Source organism: Oreochromis aureus, linkage group 7 (assembly GCF_013358895.1).
Source record: "Oreochromis aureus strain Israel breed Guangdong linkage group 7, ZZ_aureus, whole genome shotgun sequence".
Classification (NCBI taxonomy): Eukaryota; Metazoa; Chordata; class Actinopteri; order Cichliformes; family Cichlidae; genus Oreochromis; species Oreochromis aureus.
In genome coordinates this window covers 47,064,658-47,082,559 of record NC_052948.1, presented here as the reverse complement: position 1 = coordinate 47,082,559, position 17,902 = coordinate 47,064,658, and the positions used below count along the sequence as shown (strand labels likewise).

The 17,902-nt window shown below is 40.1% G+C and overlaps 1 protein-coding gene across 10 annotated transcripts in view; it reads left to right on the top strand.

Moving 5' to 3' along the window:
• add1 (adducin 1 (alpha)) overlaps positions 1-9,809 on the top strand; it is a 29,723-nt gene extending 19,914 nt beyond the window's left edge. For 2 of the 10 annotated variants that reach the window (XM_031754641.2, XM_031754639.2), the window contains exons 13-16: positions 542-692; positions 3,525-3,878; positions 4,880-4,969; positions 7,651-9,809. In XM_031754641.2, coding sequence (XP_031610501.1) covers positions 542-692; positions 3,525-3,878; positions 4,880-4,969; positions 7,651-7,925 — 870 coding nt within the window. In that variant the 3' untranslated portion in view covers positions 7,926-9,809. Of the gene's footprint in view, positions 1-541; positions 693-3,524; positions 3,879-4,879; positions 4,970-5,792; positions 5,828-6,390; positions 6,407-7,153; positions 7,208-7,650 lie in introns of those variants that run through there. The other 8 variants (XM_031754647.2, XM_031754644.2, XM_031754642.2 and 5 more) reach the window with 7 other exon arrangements.
• The last annotated feature ends 8,093 nt before the right edge of the window (positions 9,810-17,902 follow it).

Sequence of the window (17,902 nt, the reverse complement as noted above, 5' to 3'; positions counted from 1 at the left end):
AATGGCACAATGTGTGGGCGGGCTATGTGTGCAAGGACCAGAAATGCTTTTATGTGCAATAAAAGGCGCAGGTCATCACAACATTGACTGCTGGTTATTGTGAGTGCACAAAGGTTATGAATATTTGCTTTGTAACTATTCTGTTACGCTGTTGGCTTGGACTGCTTGAACTGGACTCTTCAGTGCTTTGTTATATCAAAGTTAATGAAGTCTTAAAAGAATACCAAAGGCTTCTCTTTTCTTATGTGCTTTGTTTTGGGTTTTCCCTTTTTTGTGCAGTTTTAAATGAGGAAGCTTCCTAACTTTTACTTCTGCCTTACATTTATGAATTCTTGGCTGATAACTATGCTAATATTGTGTTTCTGCCTGCATCTTATCTAATATTCACACTTAAGACTACATTTTGTTTGTAAAGAACAACTACAGAAGTATTTCTACATATAAAATGCCATTTATAGCTTACAGTACGTGGATTTTATTATTATTTTTTTGATCTGCTGATTGTGCTTTCCCTTCTCCTCTCCTTCTCTGTGCTCTGAAGGGTGAACTGGTGACTGCATCCAAGGCAATCATCGAAAAGGAGTATCAGCCCAAGGTTATCGTCAGCAAGCAGGGTCCCAACCCCTTCACCAAACTCACCGACCAGGAGCTGGAGGAGTACCGCAGGGAGGTGGAGCTTAAACAGAAAGGAGGTGAAGAGCAAAGCAACATAGGGCTGCTCGATTATGGCAAAAATGATAATCACGATTATTTTCACTGAAATTGAGATCTCGATTATTTGACGATATTTATTTAACAATAATGGCTTTAAAGATTGTCAAAAAATAATATAAAATAGTGTGCAAATACTGATTACAGTGCAAATGTTTGCAATATAAAAAATAAATGAAAAATGTAAACATCTAGGTTTAGTGAACTTCAAAATACTGCACAATATTTGATCCACGCCTGACTCATGAACCCATAATGTTTCCACCAATGTTCCTCAAATATTTCATGTGTCTGAGCGAACACACAAACTCCCTGAGCGATCCCTTGGACCACTGTGAGCGACATCAGACGTGTGCACTGTGGTCACGCCGGCATCTAATCCATCCAAGTTACATGGTTTATTAAAATAATCAAATTACAGCATTTACATTTATGTTAGACTACTTTTAATTAACTGCTTTAGCCCACTTACAATGAAAATTTAAAAAATCCTGTTCATGACCTGTGTAGTATGTTAACACTATTGGAAGTAAAAATAACTTGAACTCCAATTTTGAAAACACAACTTTCTTTCTTTTCTTTTTTTTTCACAAAGCTCTGACTTGTATTATGAGTCTGTGGTCTGGGAGAGAGTCTGTAACTCTGTCTGCCAAATACAGTATATAATGATCAATGTTGGGCAATTAATTATATAGTTACTACTTCAAAAAAGTAACTCAGTTATGCAAACAACAAAGATTTTTGCAGCTATTTATTTTTTTTAATGCAGCCAAGGCGGTTTTAAATAAACATTTCAAACTATTTACAGAACAATCAGCTGTTCTGCATCAAATTTGATGCCACACAAATTATTTGTGCCACTCCAAAAAATAATTTCTGTAGACTATGAGATAAAGGAGAACAACAGCCTGATACCTGCAGGCCTGACAACAGGAGATGTATCACTGCTGTAACACCTGTAACATTCAGTACTCGCCTCATTGTTCTGACACACACAACAAAACTACTGACTACACTACACACTAACTACACAAGATTTGCGCTAAACGTCGCAAATCTCTCACATCGCAAAACACCGCCGTCACTCCTAAAACTTCCCCCCGTTTCTTAACAACTAGATGCCACGTTGCCATATCATTTTTTGATTGGTCGACACGGTACTTTTTTCACCAATAGGAAAGGGTGGGGGTTTTTGGTTTTGTTTTTGCTCACAGGCGGAGAGCGCTTTCGAGCGGTTTCCTTATAAAACGCCGCTTTTACCGCTTTCTTCCGCAGTAAATATAAACAACGATAGTATTCAGGAAGAAAACCAAACATTGCAGATATTTTTATCATAACTCTGGTTTTACGTGGCCTATCAACACAATTTAAAAACTGGTATAAAGTCCACACTTTTTCCGTCTGTCCTGCTCACATCTCCAATGGTTGTACACGTTGTCATTAATGTGGCTTCACTGCACATCAGCCACGCCGCTTTGCTAGCTAAAACACCGTGTCGGGCACATAAGGGACGCTGTCATAGTCTGTCAACAACGCTGATTGGCTGCGATATATCGAATGTGAATCGCATTATTGGCTGGACTATAGGATAAGGTGGCATCGTTTCTAATCCCATACAGGAGAAGCCAGTCACTTACTGACTAACACTGCAAAACAGAATTGTTAAAGTTTTAATTTTAATTTCAATTCAGGTTAGATTTTTTTTTGTGCACAACGCAGATTTTCTGTGCGCAGAGACCGTGCCAGCAGTGCGCAATTGCACACGCGCAGCGCAGCTTAGAGGAACGTTGGTTTCACACCACTGAAGTCGCTTTTACCTCTCTTTTCAACCAACGGCATTCTTTCTTCAGCAGCCATTATCCTCCTCCTCTCAAATAACTTCTGCTTAGCTTTCCGAGCTTCCCTCGGTCCTCTTAATTGTTGTGACGCGTGTTCGAACGCAGAGAGGTGCGCTCGATTTGCCACACGGAGCAGCGCGAGAGTAAAGCACGAGGGAGGTGCTAATAATCGGCTCAGTCATTTTTAATGATCGTTGAAAACCCAGATCGTAATCGAGATTAAAATTCGATTAATTGAGCAGCCCTAAAGCAACATGAAATCATTTTAAAAAGTTGCCACCTATAAGTTTCGTCAAAGAATCATAAACGTGTATTGACAGTTTGCTTTACCTGTTTGTATCTAAACATTCAATTATAAACTGTATATCAAAGATGGCTGCAATCATCATGTCATTACCCATCAGTTTGTGGGCTGGAGTTTAGTATTTTGGCCGTTGCTAATTATTTTGAATGTCACCTGCAATGTCATTGTCATTATACAGGTACAGTAAAATTTAGACTAGCGTCAGTCGTATGTCCATCAAAAAGTAAAAAAATAAATAAACGTGGAGTAAATGGAGATCATGTGTCAGGGGGGAAATTAAAGAGTTGAGAGATTTGTTTTCTTAGAGATAAAATCAGACTTGATAACAACACATAACTTTGTGTCTTAAGGAGGGGAAAAAAGAGCATTTCACAACTCCCTTCTTCCATAGTCCCACTTACTTGAACTTCCTCAAGAGATTTGTTATAATTAATGCAAATCAATAATTTTAGTATTTGTGGTTTACAGAGTAAACAACGTCACAGAAAATATCTGAGCTTTCATGACCTCATAAATATAATTGAAAGAAAAAAAAACGTAAACAACAAGACTTGAAGTACTTTTAAAATCAGCTTATTATTAAAAAAATAATCCTACAGAATAAACTTCACACTTGCCATACTGTGATGTTATCTCTCCACACACACACCCGCATTCACACGGATTCACAGTGCAGGGTCGATCCATGAGTAGGGGGGCATCAGCCTCTGCTGTACCCAGCCCGGCGCCTCAAACAGCACAGATGGGTCAAGCCTCATCACCTCCACCGTCTGCAGCTGACTCCTCCAGCTTAGAGAAGGCCCAGCCTACAGCTGCCACACCAGCCTCTGAGCACGGCTCTTCTTCTGTTGGTGGAGCTGAGCAATCTCAGAGTGGAGCAGACTCTGCAGGGACGGTGGCAGACGATGTTTTTTCGAATGCCGACGATGTTTTTTCAGCCCCAGATTCTCCACATAAGGACTTCCACTGTGCTGTGCTGCGAGCCCTCAGCAAGGAGCCCTCGGTGGTAGATGCAGCTAAGGCAGGTCAGGCTCCAGGTACACCAGATAAAGTGGAGTCTTGCCTAAACTCTGGCCTTCCACTTCCTACCTCCCCTGCTCAGCCCTGACCCGTCTTACTACATACCACTACACTGGGACACTGGGAATCCCCCGCCTGCTGTGTTCTCTCCTTCTTCTGAGGGTTTGGAGTCTGCTGCAAGTGTTTTTACCATGTGCAAGCACCCTCCATACCCACAGTCTAATCTCTGAAGCCTTTGCTTGATTATTTTTGTTCCCCCCCAAATCCCCTGTCTCTGATGTTTTGTCGAAAGGCATCAGAGCTTTGGCAGATCAGATACCTTTCTGCAGTTTGATTGGACGATGGGCTGAGGAGAGAGGATGCTTAGAGTAAAGTTCATTTTTAACATTCAAACCTTCTGGCTCGCTCTCTCTCTTTTTTTTTTTCTTTTTTTTTTTTTTTCCCCCTTTTTCCCAGGGCTCTCACTCCTTGAATGCAAAATAAATAATGTTTTATTTATGTATTAATTTTTGCTCTGTAGAATTAACTCTTGATGAAGCTGCATCTGAGCTCAATCATCCAATCAGAGTATCCCCTGTGTGGAGAACAATGGTCATTCTCTTCCTGCTAACTTGTCTTGGATACATCTCTGGTGGTGTCGGCTCTCCCTTCTGTGCATCTGACTAATTTCCATCAAACCTAATGATTTGAATCAGGTTCTGGGGATGTTTTTAAGGTTGATTTAGTGGTGTCTGTATCAGTAGGTTTGCAGTGCTTTCGTGATTAAAGCTTACAGCTTTTGTTTATTTTGTTTAGTTTTTTTTGTGTCTGTGTTATCTCCCCTCTCCTTTTGTGTTGCATTATGTGGGTGTTGGCACAGAATGACTCATTGACATAAAATCGTGGCTTTTAACTGTATATTTAGGCAAAAAAAAAACCCCACAAAACAATGATAACTACTGATGATTCCTTATAATCTGGGGTAACGGCTATTTAATTGTTTAATGTCTACTGGCCTTTGTTCTAGATCCAGGGCAGCTTGTAGAGTCTGAGAACGAGCCCAAAGACCCCAAACCCACATCCACACCACCCAGCACCCCAATCAGAGCAGAGGAAGGTAAGTTAGCCTGCCATACTTGGCTCACTTGTCTCCTACCTGGTTCAGCATGGGTTTCTCCAGTTCTGTGGCTGGAAGGTTTGGGTGTTTCTAGGGTCTACAGCGGGAATGCAGAGGCTCCTGCCTATCCACCTGCTTGTCTGTCTCTTGAGTTTGTTGTTGCTGTGGTCTTTAATAATACTACTATAAGTGTTGTGCTTTAATTTCTGTAATAACAGGCCAAGAGGTTTTATTTATTTCATAAGGAACATTTTCAGGGCTGGTAATCTGCTCAGGAAAGAGTTTGGAAATGCTAATAATAAAAAGAGCCTGTTTATCAGCTTTTGATGGACCACAGGACAGACTCTTTTATTTTTTTATTTTCTTCCTCTTGGTCTTTATTACTATTGGATTACACCCATGTCAGCGGTATCATTCCTAATGATACTGGAACTGACCTCTTAAAACAGGAAGTTATTTTTTACATTGAGGAATCTCAGTTGAAGTCATCTTAAGGGGTAAATGGGTATGTAGTTTTGAATGCAGGTGTAATCTAATACCAGAAATGTTGTTGCATAACATGTGTCTCTCTGTACAGTATCTCCTGTTCCCCCTTCACTTCCATTCTCCATCTACTTGGGGTCTATGAAGAATGGTTCTCAACCATTCTTTCTTTTCGTTAATCTTCTGATATATATATATTTTTTAAATATTTTTTTCAATCTTCTTTTTACATTTTTGATTTTCCTTTTTTAATTTAACACAGTGCCTGTGGTTTGATCTGCATAGACATTTGTTTCTACTTGTGCTTTTTTTCTTTTTTTGTGGCTGCGATTACAATCAGGAGATGGAAATTCAAAAGAGTACCTGTTACCATAGTAAGTATGTACTGTTCCACCTCCTCCACACCCTCATGATTAACCCGTCACCCTCCACGCCTGTTTGTGAGCATCGACCCTGTTTTTTTTCCCTTTCCTGCTCTTTGCATGGCTTCAGTAGCAGAGCATTGTTCTGTGATCTAAACTAACCCCTTTTTGTCGGGGTGCGTGACTGATCAGACAGTTTAGACTCCTCTGAATCTCTTTCTCAGGGGTTGATGGGGGTTATTTCAGAGCTCCTCACTCATAATTCGTGTTTCAAGTTCATGCCAAGGAAAAAAAAAAAAGAATAAATGAAAAAAGAATGACATTCACAAAAAAATTTGCAAGATCCTTGATTCTGGTCTAAATGAAAGTAGAGGATGTTCCTGAAGTAAACCTCACACCGTACTTTCACCGTGTCACATTAACCTCTTTTCTTCCTGCCGACTGTTCGCTATCAAACCTCTCTTGCACATTGGCACATTTCTGTAACTGTTATATGACACTGTATACGTTTCTGCTCTGGGGAAAAATCTCAGGTAATGTTTTGAAAATATCTTTTGAATGTCGTTTGTCTTCCAGACGAGTCCTTTACCAGGTACACGAGTGCTTTATTTCTCTTGTGGCTTTCTGAGCAAACTTGCTATTGCTGTTGGTTTAGCTGGTTGAAGCCAAAAGCTTGGCTGTGTGGTGGTGCTTGGTCTCCATTTTTATCTGTCTGTGTTGTTCGGCCTTATCTGTGTACTGACAGACATGAAGATATGTGAAAACTGAAATGCGGTGTCGAGTCTTGTTTTGCATTAGTCACTGTTGCATGCGAACGGTTTAAAAAATTATTAAAAAGTAGTCGTCACGTCACTGACTGCAGAGTGTGAGCTTGCAGCAATACTTTTAGGATGCTGTTTGTGCCACTGACCCTTGAAGCAGAACTTCTGTGATGCAGCACTTTTTTTGTTGTAATTAGTTCAGGTCACTAGAAGCTTGCAGAGTCAGTACTGACTTGGAGTTTTAAGGCACTCTCATTAAAAAAAACTCACGTCATGATGATTATATGGACAACTTTAGTATTTAGAAATTTAACGGGATCTTTGTCAACAAATATGCAAATATCTTATTCCCTCCCAGCAGCTTGATTAATGCTGTACTTACTGGTGGCTCCTGTTGATGCTTACTGCTTTTTGAGAGCTGATCCAGTGTTGAATTAATTTCCCTTCCCCTGAAAAATATACTAAAATACACTTCCTTTTTTTTTTTTTTTTTTTTTTAAATAAAATCTTTGCATTGTGGACGTTTCTCTGATTTGTGCGTGCTCTGTTGTATTTCATTTTGTTTTGTTTGTACACAGGGTACAAATGAACAAGAGAACTGCCCTCATTAAGATTTCCCTGTTTAAATGAAGGTAAAAAGAACGCAGAGTGCTCGCTCAGGCCTGTCAAAGTGATGGAAATGAAAGGAAACAGAGGGAGAAGAATTCCCAATGAGAGCTGTGTTCAGTGCATCTTGGTTGAGCTTTTGATCTGTAAAAGGCTGCAAGGCTGAAATAGTGGATTATTAGTTGTTGTTTTTTTTCTTAAATGTAGTGTGAATATTGACTGTGCAAGTGTTAGACTTGTGGTCACTGAAGCTTTCTTAGACTAAAGAGCCTTAACTCAGTAGTGTTTGGGATGGTTTTATTATGTCACATAAATAACTGTGTGGACTGCAGAGAAAGGTGGATGCATCTAAAATAGAAAATCGCATGGATTTTGCAGCTTACCCAGTTGTAGTAACGCCGCTCAGCAGTGCAGCTCCATTAGTTTGTCCCCTGAGACCACTAACTCTCTCCATCTGCCTCTCCACCAGAGTCCTTGCCAGAACAAACCTTTAAGGATGAGAGTGACGCAGCCACCCTGAGACAGACCCTTCCAGATTTAACACCCGATGACCCTTCAGATGCTCCAGCGCTTCCTGCCGAAGACTCCACCCCCGCCACTGCCGACACAGCCGAGGGGGAGGAAGCCGCTGACGCCGGCGACCAGGAGGGGGACGAGTCTCCCAGCAAGTCCCCCTCCAAAAAGAAAAAGAAGTTCCGCACTCCTTCCTTCCTAAAGAAAAACAAAAAAAAGTCTGAGTCCTAGATTAAAGAATGCCGAAACGGTCCTCACCGCTGGCTCCTGTCTCTTTTTCTTTTTCTTCTTTTTTTGTCTCTGCTTTTTGTCTGCTATCATTACACCGTCAAGTTTCAAGCAAGCCACAGTTACACGCCATTACTTTTTCATTTTTTAAATGTCTTTTGCCGCTGGCTTATTAACCTATTTTCCCTTGTGTGTGCCAATTTTGTATACAATGTAAAAAATTAAATGCATAAGGTTTTTAATTAGTAGCGGCTTTTAGTTGCGAGTGTTGCATTTTGTCTCGTCCACTCCATCTGGCCTTTTATGCATGTCTCTTACTACAGGCCCACATACGTAATGTGAGGTTATTTTTTTAAGATTACTACTAAACCACTGTAACCACTAGAATGTATTGGGATTGTATCGAAATATATAAGAAGTGTCTTTCAGCAAAAGCAAAACAAAAAAATATTGAATGCAGACAGAGAAGCCCGTGTCCTCTCATTTTACTGATTTTAAACTCTGACAGCGGGAACTACAAATTGCACAGCACTAATTGCATCCCTGAAGCCGTGCGTCCATGTAATTACATGTTGGCAGAGGAAGAGAGCGACACTTCAGTAGAGGATGTGCTCATGAAAAAAATAGCTGTCCTTATTTTTTGATTTAAACCAATCAGTGCATTCGATTTTAAACACACCTGGATGTTGGTTTTGCTTCTGTTTTAAACACTCTAAATACCCACCTGGTTAGGTAGTTGTAAAGTGCTTTCTGTCTTGATTTTTTTTTTTTTTTTTTTTTAAAGTGGGATTTTATTCTAATATTTCACAGACAAGCTCCATTAAAAATATCCATCTGAAGTGCTTGCAAACCTGCAGATGGTGTTTTTTTTCTGAAGCTTTAGTGTGAGTATAGTTCAAAGCAACATGTGAGTCATTGCTGGAAATGTGGGCAGGCATTGTGCTTAATGATTATTCTAAGGGTTGATGTAATGTATTTGCTACTGGCTTTAAGGCGTAAGTATGAAGGAATGTGTAAAAACTAATTCTCAGTTTGTGGTTTCCATTCTTTTTTTTCTAAGCTTGGCCTTTTTTTTTTTTTTCTTTTTTTTTTTTGGCTGCATTTACCTCTGTTATTCTGCATAAACTGTCTTCTTTCACTCCCGGAATAGATTGAGCCATGATTACTTCCTGTGAGCACACTGTGAGCCTCCCTTTTTTTTTTTCTTTTTTTTTTTTCCTCCCCTAATGAACTTGGACAACACTCTACTCTGAAATAGTCGGTTATAGATACAGTTGTTACAGAACTTATAAAAGCATGTCTGGACCTCTTCGTGTGAAACTTCACGCTGCTCAAAGCTACTTTGTCCCTGAATACCTTCACGTTTCCAGTTGAACAAAACAAAAAGTACACTGGAGAAGCGCTTCCGTTCTTGTCAACCTGATGTAATCTGAAGATTGGAAATGAGTTGCGCTTAAGGTTGCAGAGCATTAATACCAAGGCCTCTTCCATGCTTTGCTCGACTTGTTTCTCCATCTTGTTTTAACCCATGAGGAGCCAAAAGGCATCACAGGTGCTTTACTTACACTGCTAAACATATAAGCTGAGAACTCCTAAAGGACTGCATGACAAGAGTGCATCACTATAACTACCCTTTTTGGATATGATTTATATTAAATTTTAGTGTGCCGATAACAATAAAGCCCCCTGTAGTCATTTGAGTGTACCATATTCTCTCTTTTGTTTTTATAAATTGCTTAACTTTGCTGATTTGTATCCTCAGTCTGAACTGCTTGCAGTTTAAATGTCTCATCATCATAACATCCACACACTTAACACTTCACTGCTTATTTGTCATGGTTCTGCCTCTTTCTACAACCATGAATAAAAACACTACCTTTAAAATCACTATTGTGTTATCGTAGTCATTTACAGGGAATTTCATGGTAAATGATGTAGAAGTCGCCTGTAAGGAACTCGACAACCCTTTTTTTAAGTGTGCAACAAGAAACTGGGTTTGTAAGAGTAAGTCCGAATAAATATAGTTTCTTTTACTGCCATCTAGTCAGACTTTCTCACAATATTTTCTTAAAAGTGGTCTTGCATGGTAGTTCTCCAAACTTTTTACATTTAGTGTTAGTTTTCTGAGAGCCTGTTGAGATGTCACATTAGACAAGGACCGTTGGTAATGTACGATGTCTGATATGCTTTCTCCATTTGGGAAACTGAATCATCCCCAGTTTGCTGAAACGGCCGATCTGTCTCTGACCGTGGTGCTGAAGTTGCATTTATTGAAGGTGCTGCATACAAAAGGAACATGTCAGCTAGTTTCTTGATGTTTTTTCACTTAATCATCTTTGGCTTTCTTTGGCAGGAAGAGATGATGAGTTTGTGAAACTGTGGGTCTTTTACAGGGTTTGAGGTGCCAAAAGTAACAGTTGTGCAAGACTCTCTTACACATACAGTATTACATCTCCTGATGAAAGCTACATGACAGTTTTTACATATAAATGCTTAAAAAAGAGCAGCTGAATATATTTTACTGTATGTGGAGTTATAAACAAACTACAAATTTAAACTGATGAGTCCTAATTTCCTTTATGTGGCACAGTTTACTCAATTGTCACTATGCTCTGTTCTTAAACTCCTCCTTTTGCGCAAAATCTGCCATAAACGCACTAGAGCCGTTCTCCAAAGTACTCAAAAAACACCATTTGCTGTAGTTCCCACTGCAGGAGGTGTATTTTAGGACCTCATTTTGGCAGAATGACACATGTTGAGACAAAGGGTCAAAGTTCACAGAGCGAAAACACTACCAGCCTCGCAGCTGCAGCTAGCGATCATAACAAACTTTGGCTATCACCAGGAGAAGATAATCTTTCGTCTCCTTACAGGTGAGTTGAAGGACAGGGCAAAGCTTCATAACCACACCTCCAGAAGAAACACTTCTGTTATTGGAGGAAGTATGGCCTGATTTATCCAGTTAATGGTGGTCTTTCACAACAGCTGTTAGGTACTCTCCACGTTTTCCTTTTAAGCACTTGAGATGGTTTTATGGTTTTGAAACCATAATCTTAATCTGATTGAAGGCCTTCACAAAGAACGAAGAAATTCGATGTGAAATTAGATATGTTAAATATGCGTGTTCAGCTTAGATAACTAGCCTAGAGATTGTATTCATTTTTAATTCTGATAGACGTTTAAGGGAAACAGAGGGACCAGTCTAAGAACTAGAGAATATTTTATGTGCACATCCGCACAGAGCGCTTTCCTCCTGTGATGAAGGAACAGATATATGAAATAATAAAACAATAGCAATCCACAGAAGTGCTGCGTATCAGAATTAAAATAGATCTCAGTGAAGAACACGAACTTTTTCTATATTGTTCGGCCTTTCTGTTTTCTGCCCGATATTCTCGCAATCCACAGAAAAATGTGGTTACATTGTAACCCGGGTTCTCTGAGTGGAGAGTCTGTCGCCCTCTCCAGCTCCTATCTCAGAAAGGGGTTCCAGTCCAGGTTAAAGCAAAGAGGCCATGCAGGCTTAGTGCTTATTAACATTGATATTATACAATTAAATGATATTAAAAGTAGTCAAACGTTGATCTTTTTCACAATAAATGGTAGCAATTACTTATCTTTGCAACAGCCTTAGAGAACACAAACATCCACTGATAAGGGTTAATGATTACACAGCGTTTGAAGTAACTACCAAGGCTGGATACTGAAAATTATTGCCATGCTCTTTATTTATGAGTGTGCTTCGAGGACATTTCCCTTACGTATTATACAGTACAAGCTTTGTGTGTGTCTGCTGTTGATATTTTGTAACTATTCCATTCTCCTGAGGCACAATAAAATGCTGTCAAGGTATTTTATTGTGGATCACTGTGGATTTATGTTTTTATTACAGATTAGGATCACCAATAATAAATCTAAAACCTATAAATAATTGACCAAATGAATGCCATACAGACTAACGTGTTTTATTTTGTACTAATCTAGATGATTTTTCCATGGTGCTATATTCTCCATTTGATCAGATTAGACTACAATCCTTTACACATATTACGTGACAAAATGATAACTATGCTGGATATTGTTGAAATGTAAATGGCCTATTGCAAGTCTATTAAACATGCACTTATTTATATTTCATGTCACTTGTTCAGTTTGCTCAAATTTCTTTTAAGGACGTGCAGCCCAGCATGTTAAGATATGTGCTATTAGGTTTTAATAACCTTGTTTGTGCAAAAATAGTACTTTCAGAATTTTTAAATGTTTTGGTATTTTTTTCTAGATTTATCTAAAGAAATAGGAAATCTTTGCAACAGGCTGCTAGTAACAAAGTGCTTAAAGATTCATTTTAAAAATGTGTTCTTTTCTATGTTGTTTGTTATGTGTAGGCACAATGTTTGTTCATCAATTGAGTTAGGGGACTTTTTTATACATGAATAATTCATAGAAAATGGTAAGGTATAATGGACAGGATCAAAATGAAAAAGCCACCAGTTTCAAAAGAAAAAACTTCGAAAGACCTTCAGAAAGCCTAGAGAAGCCTTGCCCAAGAATGTTCAACTCAAATCACTTTTATTGTCACATCACGTTACATCACATGTGAGTGAAATTCAAGCTTCACAAGCAACAATCCTTGGTGGTGTGCCAAATGCAAGAAACATAAAAAACCAAAAATGAAATGAAAGTAACGTAACGGATACGAATACTTTGGATTACTTAGTTGACTTCAGCCCCTTGGAGACATTCTAGTTAAAAATTGATATGTGTATATATATATATATATGTATGTATGTATATATGTGTATGTATGTACGTATATACATATATATTTTCTCAACGAGAAGTCTGGGCTCGGGAGAGCCAAGGTGCCCTGGAGGGACTTTCCCTGCCGGATACACGATGGACGGGTGGCAGACATGGAGGATCGTGTGCCTGGCGGGACTGTCGATCGAGGACGCTGAAGATATCTACCTATTCGGAACCATGATAACAGGGTTCTTGCTGATCAGAGCTAGCTTGGCCCTGGCTTATCGGAGAATTAAGAAAGCGGAACCGGCTGTTCAAACCCCCCAAGGCTGCCCGCTGGGACGAGGCTCGACTTCTCAGAAAGGGCTCACTGAGTGCAGCATGGTTAAGAGCTTGGAGGCGCTTACGGCTGCAGTGAATACTCAGAATAAGACCTCTGAGCGTACATTGGATTACATCAAGGAAAAGTCCACTCAGAACAACACCTCTGAACGGAAGTTGGGTTACATCTTGGAGCAGCTGACTGCGGTCGTGAGGTCTCAGAATCTGCTCTTTGAGCAAAAGAATGACAAGACCACGGAACTGAAGGTTAATAACATCATGGAGAAACTCGCAGCTATCTAACGGGAGATTGAGAGACCAGTGTCGGAGTGTTAAAAACAGCTTGAAATTCTCATGAGTTGTTGCAAAAGAAAAATTACCATCATAATGCAGCTACCCCTTTGGCACCAGCTGTGGGCTCAAGGCTGGAGCTGAATAAAAACTCCCTGATAACAACTGTGTTGAGTCTGTTCCTTCCCATTCCATGCAAGGCCGCCTGGGTTGGCTGGAAGACTGTTTACTTAGCCTGGCAAGGCGAAGGACACTCTCAGCTGAACTATGGACACGCACACACATACATATACTGATACTGATAAGCACTCACTGACATATCACCCTCCCTACCCCGGATCCAACGCCACCTCCAACGCTTACCTCCCCTCTGATGTGGACATCAGGTCAGCTGGAGGCGCAGTCGAAGATTGCAGCGGTCCCAGATCAGATGTACACACTGGAACACTTTCCCATGTTGCTTGTCTGTGTTTATTGTGCTATGGTGTGTTGATATCTGTGCATTCCTGTATTATCCTTTTGTGTTACACATTTCGATATTTTTTTCCTCGCTACCTAGCCTGACCTGTCTCCCCAATGTGATGTTTGTGTATTGTATGTACGGTCGGCAAGGTCTGTCATCTCGGTTGTGGGCAAAAGACCTGCAACTGACAAATAAAGGCTATCTCATCATCAAGATGAACAGGCACATGGGTCAATATATGAGCGGGGCACAGAAAGGTGATTGGCAAGAATACCAGAGGCGCAAAACACCAGCTATTGGTAGACCAGGCTGACCAACCTGTGCACTCCCTGGATTGATTACAAGAAGGCCTATGACTCAATGCCTAGAATTGTACAAGATCAACAGGAGCCTTCATCAGGAACTCAATGGGGATGTGGCGTACAACACTAGAGGCCAACTCCAAGCCCATAGCACAAGTCACCATCAAGTGCGGGATCTACCAAGGAGATGCTCTGTCCCCACTGCTGTTCTGCATAGGCCTGAACCCCCTCAGTGAGATCATTAACAAGACGCTACGGATACCGACTACGGAACGGAGCAGTTGTCAGCCACCTCCTGTACATGGATGACATCAAGCTGTATGCCAAGAGTGAACGAGACATCGATTCACTGATCCACACTACCAGGATATACAGCAATGACATCGGGATGTCATTCGGACTGGAGAAGTGTAGTCTGATGATAACAAAGAGAGGGAAGGTAGTCAGAACTGAGGGGATTGAACTACCAGAAGGCAACATTGCAGACATAGAGGACAGGTACAAGTACCTGGGGATCCCGCAGGCGAATGGGAACCATGAAGAGGCAGCTAGGAAAGCTGCAACCACCAAATACCTGCAGAGGCTCAGGCAAGTCCTGAGGAGTCAGCTGAACGGTAAGAACAAGATCCGGGCTATCAACACCTATGCCCTGCCTGTGATCAGGTACCCAGCTGGTATAATAAGTTGGCCAAAGGAGGAGATAGAAGTCACTGACATAAAGACAAGAAAGCTCCTTACCATGCATGGAGGGTTTCACCCCAAGTCCAGCACCCTGAGGCTGTACGCTAAGCGGAAAGAAGGGGGCCGGGGACTGGTGAGTGTCAGCACCACAGTCCAGGATGAGACAACGAACATCCAAGAATACATTGGGAAGATGGCCCCAACTGACCGAGTGCTCAGTGAATACCTCAGGCAGCAGAAACCCAAGAAAGAGGAGGGAGACGAGGAACCATCGTGGAAGGACAGGCCCCTGCACGGTATGTACCACCGGCAGATAGAGGAGGTGGCTGATATCCAGAAATCCTACCAGTGGCTGGACAAAGCTGGACTGAAAGACAGCACAGAGGCACTAATCATGGCAGCACAAGAACAAGCTCTGAGTACAAGATCCATAGAGGCTGGGGTCTATCACACCAGGCAAGACCCCAGGTGCAGGCTGTGTAAAGATGCCCCAGAGACAATCCAGCACATAACAGCAGGGTGCAAGATGCTAGCAGGCAGGGCATACATGGAACGCCATAACCAAGTGGCCGGCATAGTGTACAGAAACATCTGTCCCGAATATGGCCTGGAAGTTCCGAGGTCAAAATGGGAGACGCCCCCAAGGGTGATGGAGAATGACCGAGCTAAGATCCTGTGGGACTTCCAGATACAGATGGACAAAATGGTGGTGGCTAACCAACCGGACATAGTGGTGGTAGACAAACAGGAGAAGACGGCCGTAGTGATCGATGTAGCGGTTCCGAATGACAGCAATATCAGGAAGAAGGAACACGAGAAGCTGGAGAAATACCAAGGGCTCAGAGAAGAGCTCGAGAGGATGTGGAGGGTGAAGGTAACGGTGGTCCCTGTGGTAATCGGAGCACTAGGTGCGGTGACTCCCAAGCTAGGCAAGTGGCTCCAGCAGATCCCGGGAACAACATCGGAGATCTCTGTCCAGAAGAGCGCAGTCCTGGGAACAGCTAAGATATCTGCAAGAGGACCCTCAAGCTCCCAGGCCTCTGGTAGAGGACCCGAGCTTGAAGGATAAACCGCCCGCAGGGGCGTGCTGGGTGTTTTGTATATAATTCTATTATTACTTCTGTAATAATTTCCCAAGTGCTGTCAAAAAGAGCAAATTTTCTTTAGTTTTTTTTGTTTGTTTGTTTTTACCACAGCTTTTCCAAACATCCTCTTTCATTTGGAATGCTTGCATTAATTAACTTTGCACATAGAAAGAATATATTTCACAAAAAACACATTATTTTAGGGTCAACATCGTTGGCTTCCCTGTTTCTAAGTGTCAGTTGTATATCCTTTTTGCTTGATAACAGCGAACAGTCATTTGTTGTAGTTTTCAACAAGTCTCACACACGTCTCCTGAGCAATTGCTCAACCTCCTCCAGATTTGATCCGTGTGATTTAGATTTTAGTCTTCAGTTCCGCTGAATGGGATTCAAGTTAAGGCTTTGTGCCAGTCAGTCAATAATGTTCTTCACTAATAGCGACATGTGTTTTGGATCGTTGTCATTTTTGAAAGAGACAAAGTGACGAGCCAGACCCAGGTTTTATTAGTTTCATTGTTAGTTTTAGTCTTTTTAATGATTATTTTTTAAATATCTTTTATTATTGTATGGAGGGCATATATTAGAGGCAATAATTGGGACATTTAGTAGAGGCATTACAATCAAAACACAATTTCTTGAAAGCAGTTGATTCACATCGTTGTAGAGTCTCAATAAACACGTCCATCAAAGCTTCATCAGGCCAATTGTAATAACATTATTATTTAACAAACTATTAAATAATAAAACTACAGATATATCCTCTGTGTTTTTATTTTATCTAAGTTAGTTTTCCAAGTTCACAAAATAATTTTAGTTACCGTACTTTTAATGTTTTTCAAAGGTGTCTTTTTTATGTAATTCAACAAATTTTACCTTTTTTTTTTTCTTTTTCTTTTTTTTACATTTCTAGTTTAGTTTTAGTTAACTATAATAACCTTGTACATAATCTTTCTCCAAATGAGATGTTAAAAGTGAGTATCAACAATTCTTTTTCTAAATGTAAACTGGTTTCTTTTGTTTTTGGCATGATGCTTTCTCAGGTGACAGTTCAAACCCATGCTAAAATTTTTTATACTGAATGTAAATTGTAAGATAACCCTCAGTAGTAATTTGACAAACTTTATATTGCAAAGTTAAAGCACATCATTGCACAGCAGTGTTTTATCATATGGCTCAATAAAAAGGTCAGTTTTTCTGGGGTCTAAGAATAATGACCCAGGACATTTCTGAAATAATTCTCTTATTGTGTGCAAATCAAAATTATTTATGCTTTTTCAAAGAAAACTAGTAAATTTAGAAATGTAATGCTGAAAATCTCTTGCTTTGCTAAAGAAAAGCGCTTGGAAGGAGCCTCCCTTATCTGTAACTATTGTGTTCTGTTGGGACACAATGCAGTGCTGTCAAGGTGTTTTTTTATAGTTTACTGTTGATTTTAATCTTGCATCAGTTCTCTGATTATGTCTTTATTGCAGCATGTGATTACTAATAAATGCCAAGGCTATAAATAATTGACCAATGAACATTCCATGGAGGCTTAAGTTTTTTCACTTTTTAGTGACTAGATTTTTCCATGGTACAATATTTGCCATTTGAAATTAGATTTCAACTCTTCAACATATTATGTAACAAAAAGATTGCTATATTACTATTGCTAAAATGTAAATTTCCTACTGCAAGTCTGTTACACACATTTCTTTATGAGTGTAATTGTTTGTTTGTTTTTAAATTATTTGTGTTTTTTGTCACTTGTCTAGTTTCCTCATATTTTTAAGGACTTCATTTATAAAGTGCTTTAAAACAGCAAGTGCTGACTAAATGCAAACATAACATATTAATAGTAATAATAAAATACTTAAAAGTATATTGCAGGGGGTGCTGCACACTGATAAACTGATAAAATGACATCCCAACATCTCAAAAGTTGGGATGTCATTGAAATTCAAAATCAGCTAATATTTTTCTTAAAATGGTACGTGTGCTCACATTGAACATTTTTTTCTATGTGCAGTGGGTTGTGTGGGTTTTTTTTTTTTTTTTTTTTTTTTTTACATTTTACAGTGTCCCAACTCTTTTTTGCAATGGGGTTTGTATGTT